Here is a 27,951-nt window from a genome sequence, read left to right on the forward strand (position 1 = left end):
CAAATCCAACGCCGAAAACAGAAGTAAGGTTTTCCTAAGCTTCATGCAGCAAGGGACAAGTCTGACTTTCATCAATGAACTAACAAACCCTGAAATACATCACCTGGGACAAGAGAGACAGCTGCTTAAGAATATAACTACTATGCTGTGGAGTTTCTTATAGAACTTAGCATATTTATTTCTCGGAGCCTATTCTTTTTTAAATGTCCATACATTAGTCTCATCGTTTTCTTCTGCTACAGAGAAAAACTGCTCAAGAGAGGAACAGAAACTTCAGTAGGGTGGAACGAGGTTCAAATTCCCACCTAAGCTAAGTGGCTTAACTAATTTACTAAGTGATTCTGGTTTCTTACCTGCAAGATGCAGACACTAACACCTACATAATGGGGTTGAAGACAAGGCTAATGATATAATGTCTATAAAGCATTTGGCCCAGTGCCTGATGTATAGTAAATCAATCTCTCTCCCCCCCACCCCCACCCCCACCCCTCACCCCCCCCCTCTCTCTGCCTCTGCTTCGCTTTTCAAGATAGGGTTTCTCTGTGTAGCCTTGGCTGTCCTGAACTCACTTTGTAGACCAAGCTGGCCTTGAATTCACAGTGATCCCCCTGCCTCTGCCTCCCGAGTTCTAGGATTAAAGGCATGTGCCACCAAATCTCTTCTACTCCCATTTATGCCTGGAGCTAAACGTCAGGAGCCATCCCATGGGGATCCCAGTACACTTTTTTTTCCCCTGACTGGATTTTAAGGAAGGTAGATAAAGTCTAAGATCTTCTTCTTAGAAGGGGCTGCTTCCACTATTTTACCAAGTTAACTCTGACCACAGGGCTAACCTTTCCTGGTATAGCCTATGAACACAAGTCTGTGCCTTCTAGGAAAGGGAACTTTTGGGATCTACTTAGTCTTTCCCTCTGGCCTTTTGTAGTTAACCATTTACCACCCACAGTTCTACTCAAGCGATAACCAGAGTTAAAGCGCGCAGTCACCCATTCACTCCATGAACATGAATGGCACCTTATCACACCCCAGGTACTATGCACCACAAAGCATATAAATTGCACAGATCAAAGGGTGGGAATCACCTGGCATGCTGCTGAGGTGGAGGCAAGAGGACAGCCGGGGCCACAGACACCTGCTCTGGGAGGGAGGGGAGAGAAACCAGAAGTCCTCAACATCTCAAAATGGGCTTGAGCCAAAACCACAGAAAATAAATTCTGTCGCTGCGATACAGACATGTGGTCACAATGAGGCCACGTGTTTCAATTTCCTCATTTTAACAATGCTTAATTAAAAAAAAAAAGTCATTGTAGCCCATTTTTCTGGTCAACCTACCTTCACAACTTTTAGATGATCAAATTCATGTAACAACCCATCATCCACTTACTGAGTATTCGTTGGGTGCTTATTTTATGACAAGCAAAGACAGTGAAGGCAACAAAGTCCTTGGCATTGCTAAACTTACTCCTAGTGAGGGCTCAAGTGCAAGCAAGCAAACATGCAATATGCCAAATAGTAATACTGCCTAACAAGTACTGTAAGTCATACAGTAGTTTTGAGAGCAATTTGCAGACAAGCTATAGGCAAAAAGAAAAAGGAAAGGAGCGTTGGTGAGATAGTGTAGTGGTGAAGAGAAACGCGCTGGAAGGGAAGCAGATCCCATGCTGCCTATGAGCTTCAGTCTCCTGCTCTGGTGGCAACGCCTTCAGCAGCCGCGGGGCACACACCAGTCCTACAACTTTGCCTTCATTCATCCATGGGACCCTTTAAATAAGTGAACAAAGGCTAGGAGTATAAATCAGTTGCATATGTGTGCCTGGTATTATAAGGCCCTGGATTCAGTCCTCAATGGCGAAAGGGGTGGGGGGAACTAAAATGTCTTAAGCTAAATCATCCAGACTGTCGTTCTCACCCTCACATCCTGTGACTGGGATCACCTGACAACACTGTAATGTATTTTTCAATGACGTGCCTTTCATAACTGACCAAATGCTGCCATGTTTGGCCCCTGAGTCAATAGAGTATATTGAAAATTTGTCAACAACAACAATAATAATAACAACAATAATAAATAGATGTATGTGCTGGGTAAGGCTATCCACCTATGTTCAATGCCAGGAACCCCTCCCACATAAAGGTGAAAGGAGAGAAGCAACTTCATAAAGCTGTCTCTGACTGCCACATACAATCTAGAATTCCAGGCCAAGTGTCTATTCCCAAACCCCTTTTCTTCAATGGCAAAGTCACATACACACACAGATGTTTACTGCAACAGTGAGCACGTTAGCCTATAATTAAGTAATATACTACAGCAATCTCAGTGTGGCACAGCTGTGAGGAGTACCACTCATATCACACTGTATAAATCAGTTCAAATGAACAAGCCAGGCCACCTTTCACCATTACCAACAAAACTCAGGGCTGGGTATTTGGCCTTACATACACAAAGCTGGAGTGGGCACACTGGAAATATAAAGCATACAAATACTAGCATATATTGTTATGATCCCAACTCTGCTGTAAATGCACAAAGCCGTATAAGGAATGATATGCGCCAACTTCAGAAAAGCATTTATCACAGAGCAGAAGGAGCAAGAAAACTGTATGACATGTTTTGTTTCTTTAAAGAAAGGATGCCTCAGAATCGTAAAGAATAAAACTTTTGTCTCATTTAAAGTGACTCTGCTCATAAGGATCACATATGCTTCTGAGTCCTTGGAATTTTCATAAGTAAAAACACAAGTTAAAATAAAAGAACTATAACCATTTAGCACATATTTTTAAAACATATGTCAAACGTATTTTAGAAACTCTAAGTCTCTCTATAAAGACATCGATACGACCAATCTCATCAGTACTAGTCAAGTCTTGACCTGGAGCTAGTCTCTATTTCAACAGACTTAATCTCTTTGAGATTAAAACCACCTTCATCGAGCCAGGTGGTGGTGTCACGCCTTTAATCCCAGCACTTGGGAAGCAGAGGTAGGCAGATCTCCAGACCCAGCCTGGTCTAAAGACTGAGTTCCAGGACAGCCAGGGATACACAGAAAAACCCCTGTAGATAGATAGATAGATAGATAGATAGATAGATAGATAGATAGATAGATGAATAAATGGATGAATGAATGAATAATAAATAAATAAATAAGACCGTCACCACCTACACGCACATAAACACCAGCGCTCTACTCCAACAACATCGACTGCAAAGACTGGCCAGAAAGACCATTTTGTTGATCTCCTAACATCTAACAACTCTAGCTATGGACATAGCTGCACATAGTTATATACAGTAACAACATATTACAGTATGTATGTATATGCCCTAATCTTTTTTTTTTTTTTGGGGGGGGGGGGGGGGAGACAGGGTTTCTCTGTATAATAGTATTGGCTGTCTCTGTAGACCAGGCTGGCCTCAAACTCACAGAGATCCGCCTGCCTCCGCCTCCAGAGTGCCACCACGCCCAGCTATATGTCATAATCTTGATGAGAACACCAAATATGAGTATATGCAAGAAAAACGAACTCACAAAGTTCAAGCCAGACAAAACCATAGCATGGAGAAGGGGACGTGAACACAAAATCCCATCCTTAACCAAGAAGCTATTTGCTATGATACGTGATCGACAGGAAAAAAGTCCGTTATCTGGGCATATACAGCAACCACACTCTAGGAGTAGGTGGCCAACACAAACTGGATTCCATGTTTGTTGTGTGTATGTAAGGTTTTGTTTTGTCATTTTCATTTGTTGTTTGTGGGTTTTTTCCACTGAGAGAGAAAGAACATGAAATTGCATGGGGAAGGAAATGAGAGGAATCTGGGGAGGAGAAATAATATAATCAAAATATATTGTATTTAAAAACTAAATCTTTTTTTAAGAAGAGAGATGAAAGCATTACTATACAAAGACTATTCTAAAAACAATCATGTATGAACAGTGCGACAACTTGGTGGCTACAGATGAATACTGGCAAGTAGGTGGCCTGAGTTCAGTGCCTGCAAGTTGTGATCTAACCTTCATAGGCACACGTGTGTGACATGAGTATGAATGCACATACATGCACACAAAAATAAAATGTAAAAAATAATTTAAATCACATCGTTATCTATCATATTCCCACATTCAAAGTGAGGGTGGGGGAAACAGGTGGCCCCAAATGCCTATCTAATTCTGAAGGAAAAAAAATCTGTAGTATGCCCTATAACAAAATACTAAATAGTAAAAAGTTGACATATGCTGCAACACAGGTGATGCTAAATGAAAGAAGGCCAGTGTTGTGGCACATACTTGTAATAACATTGATGCTTTTATTTATGTATATTATATACAACATATAACATGTATGTGTGTGTAGAGGGGAATAATTAAATTACTCTTTTTTTTTTTGGTTTTTCCGAGACAGGGTCTCTTTGTGTTAGCCTTCGCTGTCCTGCACTCGCTTTGTAGACCAGGCTGGCCTTGAACTCACAGCAATCCACCTGCCTCTGCCTCCCGAGTGCTGGGATTAAAGGCGTGCACCACCACCACGCCCGGTTAAATTACTCTTGTTAGATCAAGAATTCCAATGCACCAGACATAGTGGCACGCCCCTTTTATCCTAGCACTCACAAGACAGAGGCGGGGAGTTCTCTGAGATCAAGGCCAGTCTGGTCTGCACAGACAGAATTCCAGCCAAAGCTACGAAGAGAGAACTTGTTTCAGCAGGGAGGGAGAGAAAAGAGGAGAGAGGGAGAAAGGGGGGAAGAAATGAGAACGTTCTAAAGCTGATGCCGTTTTTGTTCAGGTTTAGATCCAGGCTAGCAGTTTATAGGTAACACAGGATTAAAGAATGTTGTTAGAAGACACTAAAGGGATGCTGTCAGCATCTTATTAACTTTATAAAAGTGTTGTATCTTTCAACAAACTGTACAAGGAATAGGATTTGATACAATATATTTGTATACCTATTTTGGATTCTGAGCCAAGCCATTTACTTTTTAAAAGTGTGATCACTGAGCACATCATAACATTGATCAGGCATGTAATAATTTTATTATGTATTAAATTTTAAGGCATGAACTTAGTGTGGCTCACTTAAACAAAGGGACCCACTCTTTCAGAGATAGACACCAAAATATTTACAGATATAACTATACAAGATCTAAACCGAGGATTGAGCAATAAATTATGCATTAAATGTATTATGCAATGAAATTATAATTATTGAATTAATAATTCTTAAACTAGATGGTGGATAGTGCGAATTCTTTGCTACATTTTCCTTACTTCCATAAATGTGTCAACTTTTCATAACAAAAAACGTGTTTGTGGAGCTGGAGAGATGGCTTAGGTGTTGGGAGCACTGACTGCTCCTGTGGAAGAGCCAGGTTTGATTCCCAGCATCCAACAGCTGCTTATAATCATCTCTAACTCTGGTCCCAAGTAACTCAACACCCTCAGACATGTATAGGCATTTATGCATATAAAACACCCACAGACATAAAATAAATAAAAACTTAAAATTAAGGAAAGTGTGTTTGTAGGGCTGGGTATGGCGCACACAGCCTCCCGTCTGCATACCAAGCACCTGCCACCCAGCTAGACCCTCAGCACTGAAACATCTGTAAACACGGGGAAAAGACAGCTTCCTGGTGTGGCTGTTCAGGAAAGCATCACTCCATTATGCTCACCTCTTCTATTGCCACAGCTTTGACTGAGAGGCAGTTTTTAGTCTATGGCCTCTAAGTTTCTCCATTGTAAAGGGGATTTAGTTGCGGCCAAGCTAAACAGAGACATAGTAGGTATTACCTCATACCTGTGAATATAGAATCAGGTGCTCACACTGAGGCACTTCATGCCAAAAAGCAAAGTCCCACACACCCTCAAAATCCTCTCTGCTCATGAGGGTCTCCAGGAGGTAACTGCGGTCCTGCTCTGAAGGTAACGCTTTCTTAGCTCAGGTTCCTAGCCATTCCTATACGCAAACCTTGCCTGAAACACCCTGTAGTTCTTCAAAAATACACACTCATTCCAAACCCTACTCATGCTGCAGAATGCCAGCATTGGCTCTCAACCAAAGTTCCAAGAAACAAGCCTGTGACTTCAGAATTTTTCTCAGGGCCTAAAGAATTCTGAGATGTTTGCTGCTCTGCTTTCAACCAGAAGGTGGAGCAATCTCTCCAACTAGGGTGCCATGCAGGCCTCACCCCTGTGCCGTTTCACACCTACTGAAGCATGCTCCCCTCAATCAATCATCTCCACGCAGCAATTGGATACCAGAGAGCTGCCTGGGAAACAGCTTTGTTAGGCTGACTGAAACTGACGTTAAACGAACACTCTTTCTACTACAAGTAGGGTGCTCTTTTCTAACAGCAGTCCAGATGTTAGAAGAATGTGTGCCAACTTAGAAAGAAAAAGCACCAGGAAGGCCTTAAGAGCATGTAAACATTTCAGGATGCCACTGGCTCCAAAAGCTGCTACAGGCTGTGCTCCAGCACACACACAAACAGCAGCTAAAGGGCTGTGATTAACTGGCAGTGCTTAAAGATCCGATGAGAAGAGTCTTGTCAGACGGTTAGACGCTTCATGCACCCTAATGGATCAGAACCAACATCACCCTGCCTCTCAAACCGAGGCCCGAAAGAGCCAGGTTCAACTTCACTGAGAGCAGACTTCTAAATCCAGAATTCCAGGCACAAGACCAAACCACAGAAGAGCAAAACTCCCTCTATTTTCATAATGCAAAAATTATGTCTCTGGGGGATACAGAGCCTTGCCTCCAGGCGTACCTTAAATTCTCCTTTCCAATTCCTACCCATCACTAATAACTCCAAATACAGACATCAATTCTGCAGCAAAGGTTTTGAGGCCATGTACGAACAGAACAAAAAGAACCCCAGACTTTACCTGGAAGTGCAAAATGATGGTCCAGATCAGGCCTAGGGTTAGCTTGGGATTGCCATCCGTGATGTCGTCATTGCGAATATTCACTAGCTTCACCTGAAAAAGAAAGGAACGCCAGTCTCAGGGCTCAGGAAGTTTCTTTTCTGGATTGAATTTTTTATTTATTTTCGCTATTAACATACAGTTAAATTAATTTTTGGCTAAAGAGTCTATGAGATCTAATACTTTCTTTTGTTTTGTTTTGTTGGTTTTTTGAAACAGGGTTTCTCTGTGTAACAGCTCTGGCTGGGAACTCAGAGATCCACCTGCCTCTGCCTCCCAAGCGCTGGGATTAAAGGCATACGCCACTACCAGCTTTTTTGTTTTTGAGCTCTAATACTTTTATAGCACCATATAAAGCAACTCTAATTATTCCAAAACAGGCCCTGTGATGCCAACCTTCAAACAGCTGGGTCCTGCCTCTTTCTGAGGTCCTGACAACCACTGGCTTCTTTTTTTTCTAGAATGTAATATAAATGGCATGTAATCTGTGATCCTAGGCTGCTTTTTCCCCCTCTGCAGAGCACAATGTTCTTGAGACTCCCATCCAGGCTGCCATACGAATTGCTTGTTCCTTTTAATTGCCACGGGGTACTCTATTGTACAGATGTCCTGCTTGCACGCTTGCCCACTCATCTACTCAAGGGTTTATGGATTATTTCCAGGTCTTGGCACTTCTGAGTAAAGCTCCAATACTCTAGCTCAGACTGTTGGGTGGACATATGTTTTCATTTCTCTAGGGTAAATTCCTAGAGATATATAGATCTTTATAACAAACTGTCAAATTAGTTTCAGAGTAGTTGAACTATTTTCACTCTTACCAGCAAAGCAAAACTGTGAGAACATTGCATTGCAAGTTGCTTCATTAGTCAGAATCCTGACTTGCTCTTGTCTATGGGGGTTAAAAGAGATGCCATCTCTCCCTCACCACTCCCTGCTTCTTTTCCTTTTTTCTATAATAGACCTCTCTTCTTGATATAACACCATCTCAACTTTATTCCTAAAGCCCGTTCCTCGGTATAAAATCCCATTCCAAGAACACAATGTGCACAAGCCCATAGACACCCCCTTCCCTTTGGTGAGCAACTCTCTTACTTTGCAGCAAACTGAGAGGTTTTGGTTTTCTGGTTCTTTGAGACAGCATCTCTCTATGTAGCCCTGGCTGTCCTGGGATTAAAGGTGTGTTATTTACTTATTTGTTTGTGTGTCTGATGTCCACAGAGGCCAGAAGAGGGCACTGCATCTGCTGGAACTGGAGTTAGACAGTTGTAAGGTGGCATGTGGGTGCTAGGAACAGAACATATGTCCTCTGTAAGACCAACAAGCACTCTCAACCACTGAGCCATCTCTCAGGCCTAAAACTAAGATGTAAGCTTTTAAAACTGACAGTGTGCTGAACAAGCCACTCATCTACTTCAGCCTCACTGGGCTCCTCTCTAGTTCTCTTGCAGTTCCTGTCACTTGTAACAAGCTGGGCGGGAAGGCCGTGCTCCTCTCTTCTATTAAACTATCTGTAGAGGATCCCTGACCTCAACTCGGAGATTACACTAAGGCGCAGCTGGGAAGTTCTTCCCTTTCCTGTATCTAGGTTCTAATCCCTGGGAGAGTGTCCTTCCAGTCTGGGAATTCAGTTTCCCTTGTCCCCAGTCACTGACCTAGAGCTGGAGTAAGCACAGTCCCGGCAGAGTTCATTCTCCCCAGGCCCAGCCTTTCCCTGGGAGGCTACCTCCCTTGAGCAGATTACCTCCCAATCATTTCCTCAATGGCCTTAGCACCTGACCCTGGCTTTCTTTTCCTACCTCACCATCTGCCATCCTTCTTAGAATCTTAGCACTCATGTCGATGGTTCAAATGTCACCTTACTTGGAGTCTGCTTGACTTCTCAGTTCTGAAGACGTTCTCGTCACCCGCATAGCCACAGCTTGGGCCTCCGCGTTACGAGGAGGAGCGCTAGTGACCCTCCGCCCTTCTGAGTCTATTACGGTTATCATCTGCCCACCTTTCCCTCTATCATAGTAATCGACTCTGTTCTCAGTCCGATCTGCACTTCTGGCTCATCAATTCTTATTTTAGCTTGACTGCTGAGACCCCTTTACGGTTTTTCTAGTTCAACATACAGCCTGCCCATGTGGCTTCCTCATAAATATCCCAACAGCCGCTACTTCTCCTACCATGCGTTATTAAACGATTTAAACAAATATATCTTTCTCAGTTACAGACCACTTGATATGATGAGCACTGAAGCTATAAAATGTTAAGGGCGTGTTCCCTGTCCTTAGAAAACCTGCAGCGTGCTGGGGCAAATGGGGAGATTAATAATATAGTAATAAATGTTATATTCACACATTATTGCAGAAGCACTAAGGACATTTTCCCAAGTTAATTAGACTGAAAAAAATACACATACCATATAATGTCACGTTGATTCTTACCGTTGCTAGGCAATCCTAGCTACACCAAATGCTTTTCTGTACAGCTCACGGGGGAGGTGGGCCCTCTGACCCACTCATCCCCCTTCTTCCCTACCACAAGCCAGCAACATCGCCCCTCCTTCTGTCCTTCTCCCTGTATTTCAGAGCAAGAGGTAGGTCTTTTCCCTTTCAAAAACAGCCCCATCAGTCAGGCTTGGTGGTACATGCTCTTACTCTCAGCATTCAGGAGGCAGAGAGCGGAAGATCTTCATGAGCACAAGGAAGGGCTGGACTACGTAGAGAGTGACAGGTCAGCTACAGCTACACAGTGAGACCCTACCTCTAAATTAATGTAATTAGCCGTACATATTGTGCTTAGATTCTTATCCCTTGTTCCCTGGACTTGGTCCCACTGACTAGGAAACCCTGACAGGTCAGAGGGTGTAGAGAGCAGCACTGACAGGAGGGCACTTACCCACATGTCAGGAGACTGGTGTTCAGGTCCTAGCTCTGGTCTAACTTCTGTGATCTGGGCCAGGCCACTTCAGATAACAAGATCTTTTTCTCTTTCATTCAAATCAGTAAAGAAATTGGATTCTTGGATCTCTATCTTATCTTCTAAAATGAACATTTCGGGACTCTTCTACCTTTCTGATTTATTAGGTTTTGTTTTGTTTTGTTTTGTCTTGTTTTGAGTTAGGGTCTTACTATGGAGCTCAGCTTCTGCTCAAACTCATGACCTCCTGTCTCGGCCTCCCAGCTGCTGCACTGCAGACAAGTACCACACACAGCTGGGACTCTTAGTCCTTCTGATACTTTTCGGTCTTTTCCCTTTTACCGGCTCCTCCTCCTTTGTCTGAAAACCTCTTGCTGTCTTCCTTATGCAGGAAGAGAACGTCTTTTCCCCTCTGATATCTAGGTCTACTATACTCCAAATACTTTCCTACTCTATTAAAAACCTTTCTCTTGGCCAGACTTGGCAATGCATTTCTATAATCCCACTACTTGGTGGGCGGAGACAGAAACATCTAAAGTTTGAGACCAGACTGAACTATAATGCTTGACTTTGCTCAAAATAATCAACGAGCTGGGTGTAGTGGCATACATCTTTAGTCTCCGCACTTTGGAGGCAAAGGCAAGCAGATCTCTGCAAATGTGAGGCCAACTAGAGCTTCTTTCAAAACAGAAGAGGGAGTAATGAGTGAACACATACATGACTAGCCATTCCCTTGTCACTATGGGGAATGTCCTTGCCTAGGGAGCATATGGCCTTGGGCTCAATCCTCAGAGCCACATAAGTCATCGCCACATGAGTTGGACCTTTTTCTCAGGTGTGACCTGTCTGAAAAACTATCCTGAACTTTCCTAGTCCCATTTTATGACAATACAGCATTCTGTTGTACTGTGTGATTTTCTCCATCCTCTTTACAAGTTTTCCATCTTCATTTTTGCCCACACGCCACCCCCTAACCAGGGTCTATCAGGCATCACAGTCTTACCTGCCGCTGCTTTAGGAAGTCCAGGGCGATCTGCACATTCTGCAGCCTGTGGAAGCGCATCCTGCCCTTCTCCCGGGGCTGCAAGGAAGAAAGGGGATGCTAGTTTTAGCTATGGTAATTTACTTCTACACAGCCTTTCTCTTCTTTCACTTCAAGGACTAAAAGACCACACAAGAATTCCTCATGGCTGAAGCCAGGCGTGGGAGTGTAGTAAATGAAGCACCTTTAAGAGCAGGGCCTCCACATATAGACGAGGCTGTCAGCAGCTTACAATGCCTTGCACACCACTCTACATCACACGAGCTTATCTGAGCTCCAATGCTACATCAGTGTTGCCTTCTACACAGGCTCTTCTATGTGTGGCAAAGCTTGATTTGAGGTATGAGGTTAACAAGAACATAGAGTGTAGGCCTAGAACTCCTAAAAGCTCAATTATCCACAATGCAGAGGAAAGGCAGAAAGTCCTAAGTGCATAACTCAGTAACAGGTGAACCAACCTTATCATAAACCTGCCTGACAAGGAAGGTAATTTTTAAGTACAGAGAATGGAGTTACTGATACTTAAGTGAAAGAATTCCAAAATGGGTTACAAAATCTAGGAAGTAACCCATCTCTCAATGAGGTGAGTATCACTGTAGGAAAGCCACTCATCCCCAAATTAAATTCTCACAGCAATAAAATTATAATGGTGATGATTACTTAAGAATCAAAGAAAACTGTTTCTGCCACTTAATCCTTGGGTCATACAACAAAGCAAAGAAAAGCCACTTCCATCTAGTGACTGTCACCCTGCCCAAGGCTCAATAAGGCCTCCGAGGCCATGACTAAGGTATGTCTGCCCAGCAAGTGCTATAAGAACAAGCATGTGCTCTCAGATTTCCTCACACGCAGGGCTGCTTTATTTTTCTAAAGCTAGAAATGAAACATCACATTCATCAGATCACATGCAATTCATTTGTAAATATTAAATTGAGACTGCTAATTAAAGACTAAACAAATATAAGGCAGTTCTGTGGTAGAATCTGCAATAAGGAAATGTGGTTTTGTTTTTTGTTTTTGTTGTTGTTATTTTTCGAGCCAGGGTTTCTCTGTGTAGCCTTGGCTGTCCTGGACTTGCTTTGTAGACCAGGCTGGCCTTGAACACTGAGATCCGCCTGCCTTTACCTCCCAGAGTGCTGGGATTACAGATGTGGGCCACTGCACCTGGCAGGAAATGTTTTAACAGCTCAAAGTAGCCCAGTACACGGAAGGGAATGAGATGTCCATCCTCGTATCCTCCAGCATCTCTAAACAACATTCTCCAAATGGGATAATCCGCAGAGACACCAAGGCCTCTCTGTGCAACAGGATAACTTCTTCTGTGAAGCTTTAGGGAATTTTATTTTCCAGCAAGAACTTTCTCAGTCGTTTCAGATCAATGAAGAATACAGCTTAGAGAATGACAGTCTAAACAAAACTGTGAGGCAATGGGGAAGGGAGCTGGGAAGATGACTTTAAGAGGGCAGGGCCTGAGGGTAGTGTCCTGTTTCTGGAGAAAGATTATGGGTTATAATTTAGGACTTATCAGCAGGAAACGTTCCTCCTACAAACACTAATCTCTATTCCTAATGCACCATCTACCAAAAGTAATCAGCCCGAGAACATGCAAGTTAAATCTCTGCTCCTTACAATAACTTGCGAGATTACTGACCAAGGCCAGACTATCTCATGCAGTGAGTTTGCAAACAACACTCTACTTTGAAAACAACCCACACGTGCTTGGTGAGAACCCAGAGGCTAGAAGTGGAGAGAGAATGCCTGTTAGTTTATATTGTGGAATTGTGAGCTATTAATTTTCATGCTGTCAGCTAAACTTTCCACAGTTCTGTAGTCAGATTCAGACAACACAACAAAGCCATCAGAAAGCCATAGGTCTCCAGGTCACAAAGGGACTTGGCACATCCAGGTTGTTTTTGTTCCAACCATTCTCAGATAAGCAAAACAATTCCCACTTCTTAGACACAATTAGTTGTAACCAGTTTCTTTGGGACTCATATTCCCTGGTAGAAAGAGAAGGCAATTGGTAACCAAGCTACTTGGAGACCTTGAGAACTTTGGCCTCTCTGATGGCCCTATAGTGCCAGCTAGGATGCTGGCACCCCCCAAAAGACCTACTACATCATCATCATCTTCCTCCTCCTGATCCTCGCTGTTTGTATGGCGCCAGGAGGGCATGCTCACGAGACGAAGGGTCTTCAGCCCTGCTGGCTCCTTTGGCCACCAACCAAAGAAAACACAATAGAGAAACAGAAAACACACACACACACACACACACACACACACACACACACACACACACGAAAGAGAAATGAATAAATGGTTCTTATCTAAAAGTAAAAACACCTCCCACCTCCAAAAGAGAGAGAGAAAAAAAATCCAATCAGGAACAGCGCAGATCACCCTGAGTACTTCTTATTCCGAGGACATCTTCAGTTCTCCTTGTCCACCTACCCTACATTTGTGAATCTGCTATGGGAGGAAAACGACAGGAACAACTCTGAAAGGCATTAGATGTTGTGGTGAAAAAGATGACGTGAGTATCTCCATAAACACCCGCAGGTCTTCACAGGTTAGGAACAGATGTTAAACTGGAATGCCTTTACCCTGCTTTGTAAGCAGTATCATCAGAAAGGATGATGTTCCAATATGAAAACCACTGTAAATTTGTCAGATACACCAATCAATTGCATGAGAGATTTTTGAATGAGTACTGAAGAATAAAGACCAGCACAGAACAATGGAATTCTGATATCCTACTATATTAATAAATGAAGGCCAAAAGAGAACCAGGAATTACACTGCTAGCTATGCTAACAAAGGCTTATGGCAATTCTAACCACTAAAATGCATACAAATAAATGTACTGCCAAATTTTTTGCCTTTTGTTTTCAAAGTAAACCCAAACAAAGGGCTCAGGGAAGCCAAGCCCCAGTCCTAGAAGGAGTTGAACATCATATAAGCAGTGAAATCTAGTGTGCCAAATTCTATTCTTTTAACACAACAAACAGTGACTAAGAATCCACTGGCGGTGCTGAGTGGGCTGAGATTTAGACTGCTTGCACTGTGTGCTCCCCACAGATGCTTCCAATATTCAAGTGTGGATGTTTCCAAATGAAAACTGCATTGCTTCTGGCACTAAAGAGAAAGACACTGAACCACAAGGGACACTCGCTTCCATTAGGCTTAGATAATTGAAACAATGACCAAAGGAATGCTATTTTAATTCCTCAAACAAAGCAAGTGTAAGAGCTATCCTCTGACTAGCCCAGGGGCTCACTCAGCCAGGGTTCCCTTTTAGATAGGGAAGGGTTTCCCACAAGTACTGTTAAACAGGCTCTGGGACAAGGCACCTGGGACAATTATCTAAGGAGCCCATCGGCACTGCTTTATAAGACTATGCTCAGGCACCAACTCCAGCAGCATTCCACATCTGTGAGAGTCAACAATCAGGGAAGAGAAACTCCAAACACCTGGGTTTTTAAAGTGACCTTCAAATGCTTAGCTGAATACAGAAAATTAGAAGAAAAAGACAAACTAATAGAGACATGGGGAGTCTATACAAACTAGAAAAACACTATAGGAAGAAAAATGCAATTTATTTAAAAAACCTTTCAACATGAATATAATGTTCCTGAAATATTCGTATCAAGAGAATGATGAGGAATGGCAAAGAAATCATCGGGCAGTACAAAATATAATTATTTCCTATTGAGAAGGATGTTGAGACAGAGTTTCTCTGTGTATGTAGCCATGGCTGTCCTGGACTCACTCTGTAGATCAGGCTGGCCTCAAACTCACAGAGATCCGCCTACCTCTGCCTCTGAGTGGTGGGATTAGAGGCCTCTGAGCCCAGCTTAACTATTTTATCAAAACATGAGACCTAAAAGTAGAGACATAATTTAATTGTACAGTGTGTTCTAGCAGGTGTGAGTTCTCAGGTTCAATCCTTAGAGCTTGGGATAGAGGGTCTTCACATGACAATACACAATGCATAAATTGAGATGATGTCACTTGTAAATGATATGCTTGAGTTAGAAATAAAGTGTATCAATAATCTCCTCCACTTTTCCCTCCCACCCAATGAAGCAAGCAGTAGGGCTGCTGCTGCCACAGACCATCTTTAGGGACTGCCCAGTAACCCCGTTCACAGGACACTCATTACAAGAAAGGAGCTCACCAGTTTGATGCCTGAGAGGACCTCCAGCAGGGAGATGAGGTTGTGTCCATCCCGAAGGTCTTCATACAGATCATTGATGTGCTTGCGAACCTGCAAAGGAGAGTACGACAAGCCAGTCACGGCCTGATCTGGGATCATATGATCATCCACCAGAGTGCCTAGTTCTAGATTAATTTTTGAATTAAAAAATGTGAATCAAGAAATAATAACAAAACTTGGGAACTTCCCAGTCCCAGTTAAATCCATATGAATAATAGCATTTATCACAGCCATGTGTTTCTCACAGCTTTCTGAAATGAAGCCAGGTCAATCACATACTAAACTACACTGGGTAATATTCTACAAAGTCTGGACAAGGAGATGGGGACTCAATTATCCTGAAAACATTTCAAGAATGATTATGGACTAAATGTGATTGGTGGATGGCTAAAATGGGCAAAGTCCACACAGTGTCAGAAAACCCTTCCAGGGTGCTAAGAAAAATCCAAGGGCAGCTGAGCAGCAGAGGAATGCAGATCTCTATGAGTTTGAGGCCAGCCTGGTCTACAAAGTAAATCCAGGACAGTTAAGGCTACACAGAGAAACTCTGTCTAAAAAAAAAAACAAAAACAAAAAAGAAACCAAGGGGTAAGGCACCCAACATTTCACTGAGTATACTCCAATTTGACCCACTTCTTCCACATTATTTCTAATAATGAACTTGAGATTTATCTTTAATTTCTAAATTTAATTGAAATAAATTCAATTTTATAATTAAAACTATGGTAAAAACAGATCTCACTTTAGAAAACTGTAGTTGGCATCAAACATGATGCAAACTGCTTTCTATTTTATCTCATCTATCGCCCACATCTGTGAGCACTGTCATTGTCATGCCTGTCTTATACATGAGGACTCAGGACTGCCAATGCTCAGAGTGGAAGCTTTGGCTTCAGTCTGATCTTTCTGGGTTAATCTTCCCTGCTAAGCACTAGATGCATGCTTAGCCACCATCTTGTTGTTGTTGTTGTTGTTGTTTTTTAATATTTATTTTAATTTTATGTACGTTGGTGGTCTGATTGCATGTACATCTGTAGGAGGTGTCGGATCCCCTGGAACAGACAATTGTGAGATGCCACATGGGTACTGGGAATTGAAATCAGGTCCTCTGGAATAGCAGCTAGTGCTCTTAACCACAGAGCTATTCTTCAGCCCCACATCTTGTTTTCTTTGCTTAATCCCAACAATTGTCTTGTAAAGTTAATTGTTCCTATTGCACAGAAGGAATGGGGAGCTGAGGCCCTGAGGAACCCAGGTCTCACTCACAGCTGAGGCTGAAAATTAGCACAATCTCACCAAGTGACACTAAGAGAAGACTAGTAAAAATAGGAAGAAAATAATTTCTACATAAATAATTTTTTGGCAGCAAAAGACAGGCTCTTTTTAGAAGTAATGAGTTTAAACTAGGCATGTGGTGGATACCTGTAACCTTAGCACTGACATGATGAAGACTGTTCCGAGCTGTCCTGTGCTAGAGTTCTCATTGACTCAAAATAAAAAGTAAGCTGGGAGTTAGTTAGAGAGGTGGCTCAGTCTATAAAGCATCTGCCTTATGAGTATGAAGAAGTGAGTTTGACCCCCAGCAATCATATAAAATGCTGGCTACAGCAGCAAGCACTTGTAATCACAGTTCAAGAAGTTAGACATTCTTGCTGGCCAACTAGCCTAAATTAATTAGAAAAGCCCAGATCCAAGTGGCAAACGCTGTCATAAAATACAAGGTCTGTGGTAGCCTGAAGAGGAACACCACCAGAGGTTGTTGTCTGGTCTCTACACACACACAAACACACACACACACACACACACACACACACACACACACACACACACACACACAGAGTCTAGACTGGGACTGTAGTTCAGTTCAGGGATTTCTGGCTGCTAGGCAAGGACCCCAGAAGCACATAAACAAGGCGAATGACATCCACCTATAATCCTAGCATTTAGGAGGTACACACACAAGAGGTCCACATCTTTAATCCCAGCACTCACAAGGCAGAGGCACGCGGATCCCAGTTTGTTTGAGACCAGGCTGGTCTACAGAGCAAGTCTGAGGACAGCCAACGCTATGTAGACAGACACAAGACACAAACAAGAGCTTAAAGGCATTCTCAACTAGTGAGCTTGAAGCCAGTCTGAGCTATGTGAGAAGCCTTTTAATCCCAGCACAAGGGGGGCAGAGGCAAGCAGATCTCTGTGAGTTCGAGGCCAGCCTGGTCTACAAAGTGAGTCCAGGACAGCCAAGGCTACACAGAGAAACTCTGTCTCAATACCCCCCCTAAAAAAACAAATTGGGGTGGGGTGGGATAAGGTGACAGTATGATTGTAGTTGTAGAAACTGATGTACCATGAACAAATACCTTTCAAATAAAAGAACTTTGTACTGGATCTAGGCATGAACACTTTAAAATTTATTTACAATATGACATTTTCTCTATCGCTGTCTGTAGTCTAGACAATGAACCAGCCAGACACCTGGTTCAGATTTAGTAGTACTGCTGACTTCCACGGTAAAAAAAAAAAAAAAAAAAAAAATGTTTTCATCACATCTAATTTCAAGCTGTCATACTGAGACAATATTTCCATCATAGAAATACAGCAGACATAATTAACGTGAAGAATAAAATTATTATGAAGCTAAAAACTTAAGTATGTATGAATTATATATAATTTTTAATTGTAAATTTGTAATCAGCTTACAAAACTGCTGAAAATTTAACATTTGGCTCTCATGAGTCTGCAGAGCCAAAGCAAACCAGCAGCTTCAAGATATCAGCATTCTTCCCTCAGATGACTCAAGGCTTCAAGATTCAGTACTAGATCATGAAGGCTAGAAGGAAAAGCAACATTAGAGGAGTTTCACTTTAGAAGTCATATGCCTTGAGGCATCAGCTAAGGATGGGAAATACTGGGATTTTAAAGATAGGGGGAAAAAAAAAGAACAGAGTACTAGGGATGGGACCTCAGGGAGAAGACAAAATTAGAAGGCAGGACATGGAAAAGCAATCAAAAACATAAAGACCAGGAGGTGGGGGTGGGGGATGGGAGAGAGAAATGAGCAAAGAAAAAGCAGAAACAGGAAAAACAACAAAGGCCTACCAAGACCCAGGCGGAGGATCACTAAACTGTTTTAGGATTTTAAAGCCCATGTCATCAGGCTTGCACAGCAAGTGCTTTTTACCCACTAAACCATCTTTCTGGCCCTTAAAAATTTGTTTATTCCCTTAGCTAGGCATGGTAGCTCACACCTTTAATCCCAGCACTCGGGAGGCAGAGGCAGGCAGATTGCTGTGAGTTCGAGGCCAGCCTGGTCTACAAAGTGAGTCCAGGACAGCCAAGGATACACAGGGAAACCCTGTCTTGAGAAAAAAAAATTGTATATTCCCTATAAATTAGTACAAGTTGTTAGTTTGTGTGTACATGCATACAAATGAGGGGAGTGTTCAGTCCTGGGTTCAGCTCTCAGCACAATGAAAAAGCAGGATTGGAAAACCTAAACAAGTAAAAATACAGGAAAAGTGAGGGTGAGCCTAGTAACTTCAGATGGATTTCTGGATTAGCAGGTCTCTAAAGTGCAAGAGGGTGAGTCCATGTTGATTACTTAGGTAAATTTCTCTTTAAGGCACAGTCTAACACACTAAAAAATAGATGACAGTTTACTTTCACCCAGAAAAGACTTGTGCTCCACAGAAAGTCCAGGAATCCCTACAGAAGCAGCAGACTGAGAAGTAGAGCAATCTCTCTGTGACTGGAGCCCAGCACAGATGTCCACCGCTAGTAGTCTCAGCTACTCAGGCTAGGATACAGATGTGGGATTTTTTGTCTGTTTTTCTTTCTTTCTTTTTCTGAGGCAGGGTTTCTCTGTGTAGCCTTGGCTCTAGACTTGCTTTGTAGACCAGGCTGGCCTTGAACTCACAGTGATCTGCCTGCCTCTGCCTCCCTGAGTGCTAGGATTACAGGTGTGCACCACAATGCCCAGCTCAGATTTTTTTTTTTTAAAGATTAAAAAAAAAAAAAATTGAGGCTGGAGAGATGGCTCAGTGGTTAAGAGCACTGGCTGTTTTCCCAAAGTTCAAATCCCAGCACTCACATGGCAGTTCACAATTGTCTGTAATTCCAATTCCAGGGGATCTGACACTCACACACAGACATACACAGAGGCAGGACACCAATATAAATAAAATAATAATGAAAAATTTGAAAAGTCTCCAATACTGGACTCTAAATGGTAATAATAGTAGTCAATTTTGATTGATAGAGGTTTGATGATGATGATGATGATGATGATGACAACGATGACGATGAAGGTAGAATCCACAAAACGCTCCTTAACCACTGAAGAGACAAGCGTGAGGGATGGGGGTGGAGAATCTGTAACACAGCCCAAGTTTATTACAGGCCAAAACTTGCAATGAGCTAAGTAAGACCCATGTAACATGCGATCAGCCCTGAATAACCAGCCCAGGCAGAGACGGCCACATCAACTAAGTCACACTCAGGAAGCAAAAGCAGTGTTCCTTTCCTCAGTCTAACGAGGGCCTACCTCCTCTGATCCTCTCCGCAGACGGAAAGAGGGAGAATGTGAAAATCCATGTGCCATTTGGAGAGCAGTGAGCTGTCTTCTCAAGTAGTCTGAGCAGGGGCTGCATTCCCAGCAGCGCTAGGAATCCTTAGTGCTACTCTATCTTCAATGGGGTCCTCAATTATACAGGGAAGTCAGATGTGGCATCTCACACTAGTAACCTCAGCACTTGAAGGACTGAAATAGGAAGCAGGTAAGTGTGAGGCCACCCGGGGCTGGAGTGAGACTCTGTCTCAAAAACCAAAACCACACAGAGGAAAAATGAGGGGAGAAGGGGAGAGGAAGAGAAGGAAGGGGAAGGGAAAGGGGCAGAAAAGAGAGAAGGAAAGGATGAGCTGTAAACGATAGTTAACATTTGGAGATTGAAAATATTTGCTACTAGTATAACTGGGATTCTTACTAAAATCCCAAGGCTAATGGCTTCTAGACTGCCCACATGAATAAAAATGAAAAGAGTAATTCTATCTTTTAGAAAAACATTTCTGCTCCTGGGGAAACATAATCTCTCTCTCTCTCTCTCTCTCTCTCTCTCTCTCTCTCTCTCTCTCTCTCTCTCTCTCTCTCTTTCCCCAACAGTGACTTCTTTGTAGACCAGGCTAGTCTTGAATTCATAGCAACCCTCTCAGCCTAAGTTTATAGCACACCAGGCCCAGCATCCCATCCTTTTCTTAAGAGTCTCTTTGGGAAGATCTATTTCATCAGCTACTAGAATTTAGAGACAATCACTGTTTTATCAATATAGATATAATTTAAATATGGCCTGAGTTTCCTTTTTTGATAGTTCTGGCACAATGAACAACTTTTATTTAGGTTTGTGGGCTTGCATTATAAATTAAGTTGTTTATACATTTCAGATGCTTATATTCCTAATAAATATCTTCTAAGATTATAATTATCTTACTCTAGACCAAACTACTCCCCAAGAGGATATTTGGGAACCCAAGGGATTCCATATCAAGTAAATACAGAATTTGAGAGCTTTAATTGGTTTTGATCTTACATTGGCCAATTGGCCAAAGAAAGAACTAATCTGAGTATACTTGCATAGCCAAGCAAAAGATACCTGAGTTTCACAAAACAAATTTTGTTACCTAACTTTTAACCCAAAGTTCAAAGAATTCAATCTAAGAACAATAATTCTGATAACCAGTGGAGACCTCTCCCTCTCCCTCTCCCTCTCCCTCTCTCTCTCTCTCTCTCTCCCTCTCTCCCTCTCTCTCTCCCTCCCTCTCTCTCTCTCTCTCTCCCTCCCTCTCTCCCTCCCTCTCTCTCTCTCTCTCCCTCTCTCTCTCTCTCTCTCTCTCTCTCTCTCCCTCTCTCTCCCTCTCTCTCCCCTCCACCCATCCTTCTCTCCTTCTCTCTCCCTCTGGCCCTCCCCGCCCCCACTCTCTCAATATCCCAAGATGAAAAGGTGCGGTTGGAACTATGAGTCTGGCAGCCTGGAAAATGATGAAAACTAGCCAAGGGTTTAGGCAAAGCACTGGCTGGCCTCCAATGTCTAACAATGCTATGGTGTGTTCCTCCAGTTTCCCTCTCCCGGCCTCCTGTCATCACACAGCACTGAGGCAGAAATCCACCAGGCAACATCAGCTACAAGGAGCCATCAACGAGCAAGAGTGTTTGACTCCAAAAACAAAGCTTAGTGGTACTGTTTGAGTCAGAACATTTGGCTCGTGCAACTGTCAAGACAGGTATGAGGTACTGAGGCCATGTTTAGAAGAAAGACCTAGTAGTTTTGGTCATGTGACTTATGAATGTCCTTTACTTCCACCTGTCATCTTAGAGAAATCATTTAACCTCCCTAATTTTCACCCTCTTTCGTCACGAAAACTGAGAGAATTATAGTCTAAAATCCCCATCCCCAAAAAAGCCTCACTATTTGGCAGGAACCCTCTTTGGAGGTTACTGTAAAAAAGCAAATCAGATAAAATGCACTTCATGTGCTACAAAGCACAACTACTATTATTTACTCAAGATAACAAATATTTATTGGATATCTCTCATGTCCCATGCTTGCAGATAAGTAATATTATACCGTCTCCATGGACACTCAAACAGGAGACAGTATGCAAACACACAGGCATCTGTCCCAAATGACATGGCATAGAGATAAAATTGTCACTGACTTAGTCTAAGGAATGCAGGTAAGAAGATTAGGAAGATTATATCCTTCAGCCAAATATGGTCAGTAGGCAGTAGCCAAGCATAAAAGACTAGGGTGTATGTTCTAGGAAGAGTAACAAAGAAAACAATATAAAAGTACAGAGAACTCAGGGAACAGTGAGTTGTTGGTGTGACCACAGCATACGTTCCATAGAGGAGGCTAAAGCTGGACAAGCCATATCAGAAGCAGGTTGAGAAGGACCCTGAATTATGACAGAGGCATACCATCCCTATCAATTAATTAGAGATAACAGGTAATCACTCTTGGAATTTATAGCAGCAAATCTTCTGGTTGCAGTCCTCCCTCCACCCTATCTCTCTCCTGTCTTTCTTTGTTCTGATAAAAAAACAAGACACATGATGGTCAGGGTTAATTCTCTACTTGACACACTAGAGAGAGAGTCTCACTAAAGGTCGACTGGACCAGGCTGCCCTGTAGGCATGCTTGTAGGGCTTTTTCGTAATTGAGTTCACTAAGATGGGCCCTGAAGCCGGGCGTGGTGGCACACACCTTTAATCCCAGCACAGGGAGGCAGAGGCAGGTGCTGGGTCTCTGGGAGTTTGAGGTCAACCTGGTCTACAAAGAGTCCAAAACAGCTAAGGCTACACAGAGAAATCCTGTCTCAGGGGGAAAGGGGGGGGGGCTGAACTATTTAAAAGTAAGCACACATGAGTTTATTTCTCTGCTTTTTTTGTTTTGTTTAATTTAAGTTTACATGCGTTGGTGTGAGGGTGTCAGATCTTGGAGTTATAGACAGTTGTGAGCTGCCATGTGGGTGCTGGGAACTGAACCTCGGTCCTATGGAAGAGCTGTCAGTGCTCTTAATCACCCACCAAGCCATCTCTCCAGCCCCTGTTTCTCTGCTCTTTCTGCGGATGCAATGTGACCAACTGCTTCCCTGTCTTGACTTCTTACACTAACGGACTGTGACCTGGAATTGTACTCAGATAAACCATTTCTCCCCGAAAGTTGTTCTGTCAAACTATGTTATACAGCAATGGAAATAACACTAGAACAAAGAAACAATATGAAAACAAAGGAATACGGGAGGGGGGGTGCACAAAGGAAAGGGCAGTTGATTCTATATGGGAGAGTCCAGGAAAATATTTATTTAAGGATATTAAGTTGATAGGCAAAACAGCCAGAGGGGAGAGCAAAGCAAAGATAGAGAGAAATAAAATCGCATGCCTCACAGTTCAGCAAGAGCTTTAGATAGGAGAAGAATTTGGCACTATGGGGGTGGGGGAGTGGACAGTGGTCCCACCCCTCCTCAGGCTGACAGGCAGTTAGTTCATGGCTGCTCCTGAGGAAGAGACACTTTCTTCAGTAGCAGCCACTCTGAAGTTGAGAACTGAAATTAAATTAAACTCACTGATCCAACCCCCAACCCCAACCCCACCAGAGGCAGAGTCACTTTTACAGGTTAAAAACATGTGTTATAAACTTCAGGTTGGCTGAGGTCTAAATTGTCCGTTTACTTATTTTTAGCAGTGTGACTTCGAACAAGCTGCACATCCTCCTCAACCTCATTTTCCTCACTGATAAAATGAGCTTATTAATAGAACATTCAGCCAGTCACTGAAGGACTGTGAGCTAAGCCATGAGGACTTAATATAAAACACTTATGGAAGCATCAATAACTATGAATACCAATAGTTATCAGTACTGTTACAGACCACTTTGTTTGGAAACTGTTATGGTGGTCAAGGAAACAGATGAAGAAGCCCTGGGCAGGACAAAAGCTCTGTGGTGAACATAGAAGCAAGCCACATTTCTGGACCGAATTATTAGATTTGGAAACAAGGGACAGACAGATTGCTGCTACTGGCAGTCCTGAATCAAGTACGATTCTAGGCTCCGGACCTGGACAAGCAAAGGCATTTAGCAATTTGAGATGTGTCATATAGAGGACAGGCCTGGGCAACATCTAGCTGAATCTGTCAGGCATGCCTCGGAAAGATACACTTGGGCTTGAGGAAAGTGTGGGAAAGCTTCTTGTCATCCAGGTCTTGTGGTTTGAAAATCATCCTCACTGTAGCTGCCACTGAACCAGTGGCCCTAAGGACTACATTTAATTCTGTAACCACCTCTTGGTCCAGATTCCTAAACAACTGACCCAACCGAGAAAAAGAAAACCCAATCAATCAGATTTTGTTTGTGTCTTTATAGCCATATGTGTAGCCAGTCTTCGCTACTTTGTAGGTTCTTCTTTTTCCCTGTAGGGGTTTCACCCCTATCACTAGATCAGAGAGAAAGAAAGGGGGGGGGGGAGATCTGAAACTAATTTGTTTATAGCTGGTGTTTGCTACTTTGTGGGTTCTTCTTTTTCCCACCCTTTATCCCCACAGAAGGATAGAGAGAAGAGAGACAGAGATCCTTAAATCTCAATTCTTTCTTCTTGTTTCTTTTCTTTGAGCACAACTACTAACAAACCACAACCAACCCCCCTGAACGACCAACAATGCCTATCTATTGGGGCCCTCACATTCACATACCCTCTGAAAAGTTCCCAGAATTTCAAATGTCACACACTAGCAGAAACTACCTGCAGCTGGCAAAACCATGCTCCTGCTAGAGCAAGCGGCAAACCATAGTCAGTGGCTGCAAAAAGCCCAATATCCCCACACCTGGGATTAAAACAAAAAAACATTCTTAAAATACTAGTGTGTAGGCCGGGCACGGTGGCTTATGCCTTTAATCCCAGAACTTGGGAGGCAGAGGCAGGTGGATCGCTGTGAGTTCGAGGCCAGCCTGGTCTACAAAGTGAGTCCAGGGCAGCCAAGGCTAAGACAGAGAGACCCTGTCTCAAAAAACAAACAAACAAACAAACAAAGATTTACAAAAGGCTCCAGTCCTATCCTGATATACATGATCAGATTTCAAAATAAATGCCTTTTTTCCAGGTATAGTGGCACATGCCTACAGTGCCTGCTACTTTGGAGACCAAGACAGGAAGGTTGCCAGCTGGGCAACACAGGGAACCCTTGTCTCAAAATAATAGCAAAAAAAGTGTTGGTAGAGCATTTGCCTAAAGCCAGGGCCTGGGTTAAACCTCTAGTACTGATGATGATGCCAATGATGATGGGGTTTATAAAACAACCTTTTAAACATTAGATTCATGTATTTGTTTATTCTACGTGTATGAGTGTTTTGCCTTCATATGTGTTTGTGCACCATGCGTGGACCTGTTGTCTGCAGAGGGCAGACAGAGCATAGGAACCCCTGGAACTGGAGCTATGGATGGCTGTAAGCCACCGTGTAGCTGTGGGGCACCAAACCCAGGGCTTCTGCAAGAGCAGTAAGTGTTGCCAACCTCTGGGCCAGCTCTCCAGCCCGATACAATAACTTTTAAAGTTAGAAGTGGTGTTCTCGTAAGTACATGTAACACTATTGGTTCCACACTTATACTGCACTTAAAGTGCTTGGAGCCTGGAATTCAGACATACACATAAATGCTGGGTGGGAACAGTGCCTGTCTGCAATTACAGTCTCAGAAGGCAGACACAGGGGATCCCCAAAGCAAGCTCGCTAGCAAGACTAACTTTATCAATGAGCTCTGTCTTAATTAATAAAATGAAAAATCAATCAAGGATGACATTTGACATCAAGCTCTGGTTTCCACATGTACAAGAACCCACATACATGCAAAAACATGCTTACATGCACACACGCACACACACACACACAGAGTAAGAAAAGCTAGGGAAACATATGAAAGAATCCTACCTTCATCAAGTGCTTGTTGACCCACTTGGTGAATGTTTTCTTTTGCACCCGGTCCCGCTCATCTGCAAAAGAAACACAGAAGTGGTGCTGACTTTAGTGCTGTGGAACAACAAGTTCCCACACCTGTGGCCTGTCTGCATCCCAGTTTCTCTAGAAGCAATACAAAATGTTGACTTTGGGTATAGAACCATGGGACAATGACTTGTTAGGAAGATCTAGCTCATTGAAATATCTTTTATTCTTTTTTTATTATGACCTTTTTGCCACTTATAGATTAGACAGAATCACATGACTCAAAAATCTCACCATAGCAATGTCTCCTCAGCACAAGAACTTGAGTAAAGCAGGGAACACAGTGACCTATCTCCTGCATCCCTCACAAGTTCCAGCAGGCTGAAGTTGTCATTAGTAGCAAGAGTGGGGAGTGGCACCTCGGGGCACAGTACAGATACTATAGTCATTAAATCTCTCTCCCCTGCGTCATGTTGCCCACCTGCCACTGCCACCTCCTCTCATGCCCAGCGCTCCATTCCCATCCTTACCAGCCATTAGTATCCAGCCATCCACCACCAAAGCCACCCAGGTTAGCTCCCCTGCACATCTCTCCCGTCCCCCTTCTCCCAAATCTTACAAACTCCTCCTCTTTCTCACAACCACCCACCCCCTGTAAAATCTCTTTAACAGAAACATCAAATCTGTCAGTAATTGACAATGACTGTCCCACAGACAACCAGTCCTGTGGAAGATTCGCTTGAGGCTCTTCCCCAGAACCAATTCCAGGAAACTGAGGGACCAGCTCTTACTCTTTCCTATTTATCTAAAGCCTGTGCCACCCATACAGCACTGTATTCAATCGTCCTCACTGGGTGACCATGAGTAAAATACATCATGTGCATGTGTGAAAATATAATGAAAACTATCTCTTGGTGTTTTGTTGTTGTTGTGTTTTTGTTTTTGATTTTGTTTTTTTGAGACAGGGTTTCTATGGGCAGCCTTGGCTATCCTAGAATCTCTTTGTAGACCAGGCTGGCCTCGAACTCACAGTGATCCACCTGCTTCTGCCTCCCGAGTGCTGGGATTAAAAGCATGCGCCACCATGCCCGGCTGAAACCCATCTTTTATACAATGAATATGTTAATAATTATTTTAAATTTTTATTGCATTTGTGTGTGTGTGTATGTGAGAGAGAGAGACAGAGAGACAGAGAGAGACAGAGACAGAGACAGACAGAGACAGAGACAGAGACAGAGAGACAGAGAGAGAGCATGCCACAGTATGTGTGTCTTTCAGGTCCAAGGACAACCTGAGAGTCAGTCATTTCTCTCCTTTTATCATATGGGGCCAGGGATTGAACTCAGGTTGTCAGATTTGGCAGCAAACACCTTTTCCACTCAACCATCTTGCCAGCCCCGAATAATAATTTTTAAAAGGAAAAACAAAGCACAGCCATGAAATAAATCATCCTAATTGCTACTGACCATTCCCTGCTGTGCACTGCTGCCACATGGCAAATCTCAATCTTTCCTAGAGATTAGATTTATCACACACACACACACACACACACACACACACACACACACACACACACACACACACTTGAATATATGGAGAGATAGATAGATAGATAGATAGATAGATAGATAGATAGATATAGAGATGGATGTTAGTTTGAATGTTGACTGTGTATCTGAGCCTACTTGGCTCCGCTGAACTTCATCAGCAATTCATCTCCAGCCACTAGCCCAGATGATTGAGATTATTCAGTCCTATCCCCATCTGCTATCCTAACACCTTTGTCCCACATCCAGAGTGAGGCCACACTCTGAGGCCTGCTCCTAGGTTTGGCCCCCAGCACAGCATAAACGAGCATGGTGGTGCATGCCTGTAATTGTAGCCCTGGGGAGATGGAATCAGGAAGACAGGCCAGAAGTCCAAGATCACTTTTGGCTACACAGTGAGTTAGAGTGCAGCCCAAGATACGGCGGGCCTTGTCTCAAACAGAAAAAACACAATGCCTTACACCCAGTAACTATTCTTTTCTGTGGGGAAGAACATGCTAGGGTTTATATGCAGAGTCTCATGCATGCTAGATGCTCTACCACTGAATTATTCCCCAGTCTTCCCCATTACCTATTATTGACCTGCAGTTATTCTTATTCTGCCCTATTCGTTAGGAGTTCTGAATGTTAGCCTTCCCCTGTGCTAGACAACATGATTGAGCAATCTCTGCCCTTAAGGACTCTCACTGCAATAGCACTACTTGACTCTTCCCGTTTCTTTCCCAGGTTAGAGGATTTCAAAAGAAAGGTGTAGGTTTTTAATGAGAGTCACTAGTGTTCCAAACTAATTTCAGATGTTTGTATGAAACTCTCTCCACAAGACAAGTTATTCTCT

The 27,951-nt window shown here is 43.0% G+C and overlaps 1 protein-coding gene across 11 annotated transcripts in view; it reads right to left on the minus strand.

Moving 5' to 3' along the window:
* The window catches only part of MACF1 (microtubule actin crosslinking factor 1), a 348,476-nt gene that overhangs the window by 184,002 nt on the left and 136,523 nt on the right, over positions 1-27,951 (minus strand). For 6 of the 11 annotated variants that reach the window (XM_084787103.1, XM_084787115.1, XM_084787108.1 and 3 more), the window contains 5 exons: positions 25,558-25,619; positions 15,047-15,136; positions 12,985-13,080; positions 10,831-10,908; positions 6,885-6,977 (listed from right to left, as the gene is read on the minus strand). In XM_084787103.1, the coding sequence (XP_084643229.1) occupies positions 6,885-6,977; positions 10,831-10,908; positions 12,985-13,080; positions 15,047-15,136; positions 25,558-25,619 (419 nt within the window). The remainder of the gene's footprint in view (positions 1-6,884; positions 6,978-10,830; positions 10,909-12,984; positions 13,081-15,046; positions 15,137-25,557; positions 25,620-27,951) is intronic. The other 5 variants (XM_084787104.1, XM_084787109.1, XM_084787113.1 and 2 more) reach the window with 1 other exon arrangement.

This window comes from Acomys minous (assembly GCF_964271855.1).
Source record: "Acomys minous genome assembly, chromosome: 6".
Taxonomy (NCBI): domain Eukaryota; kingdom Metazoa; phylum Chordata; class Mammalia; order Rodentia; family Muridae; genus Acomys; species Acomys minous.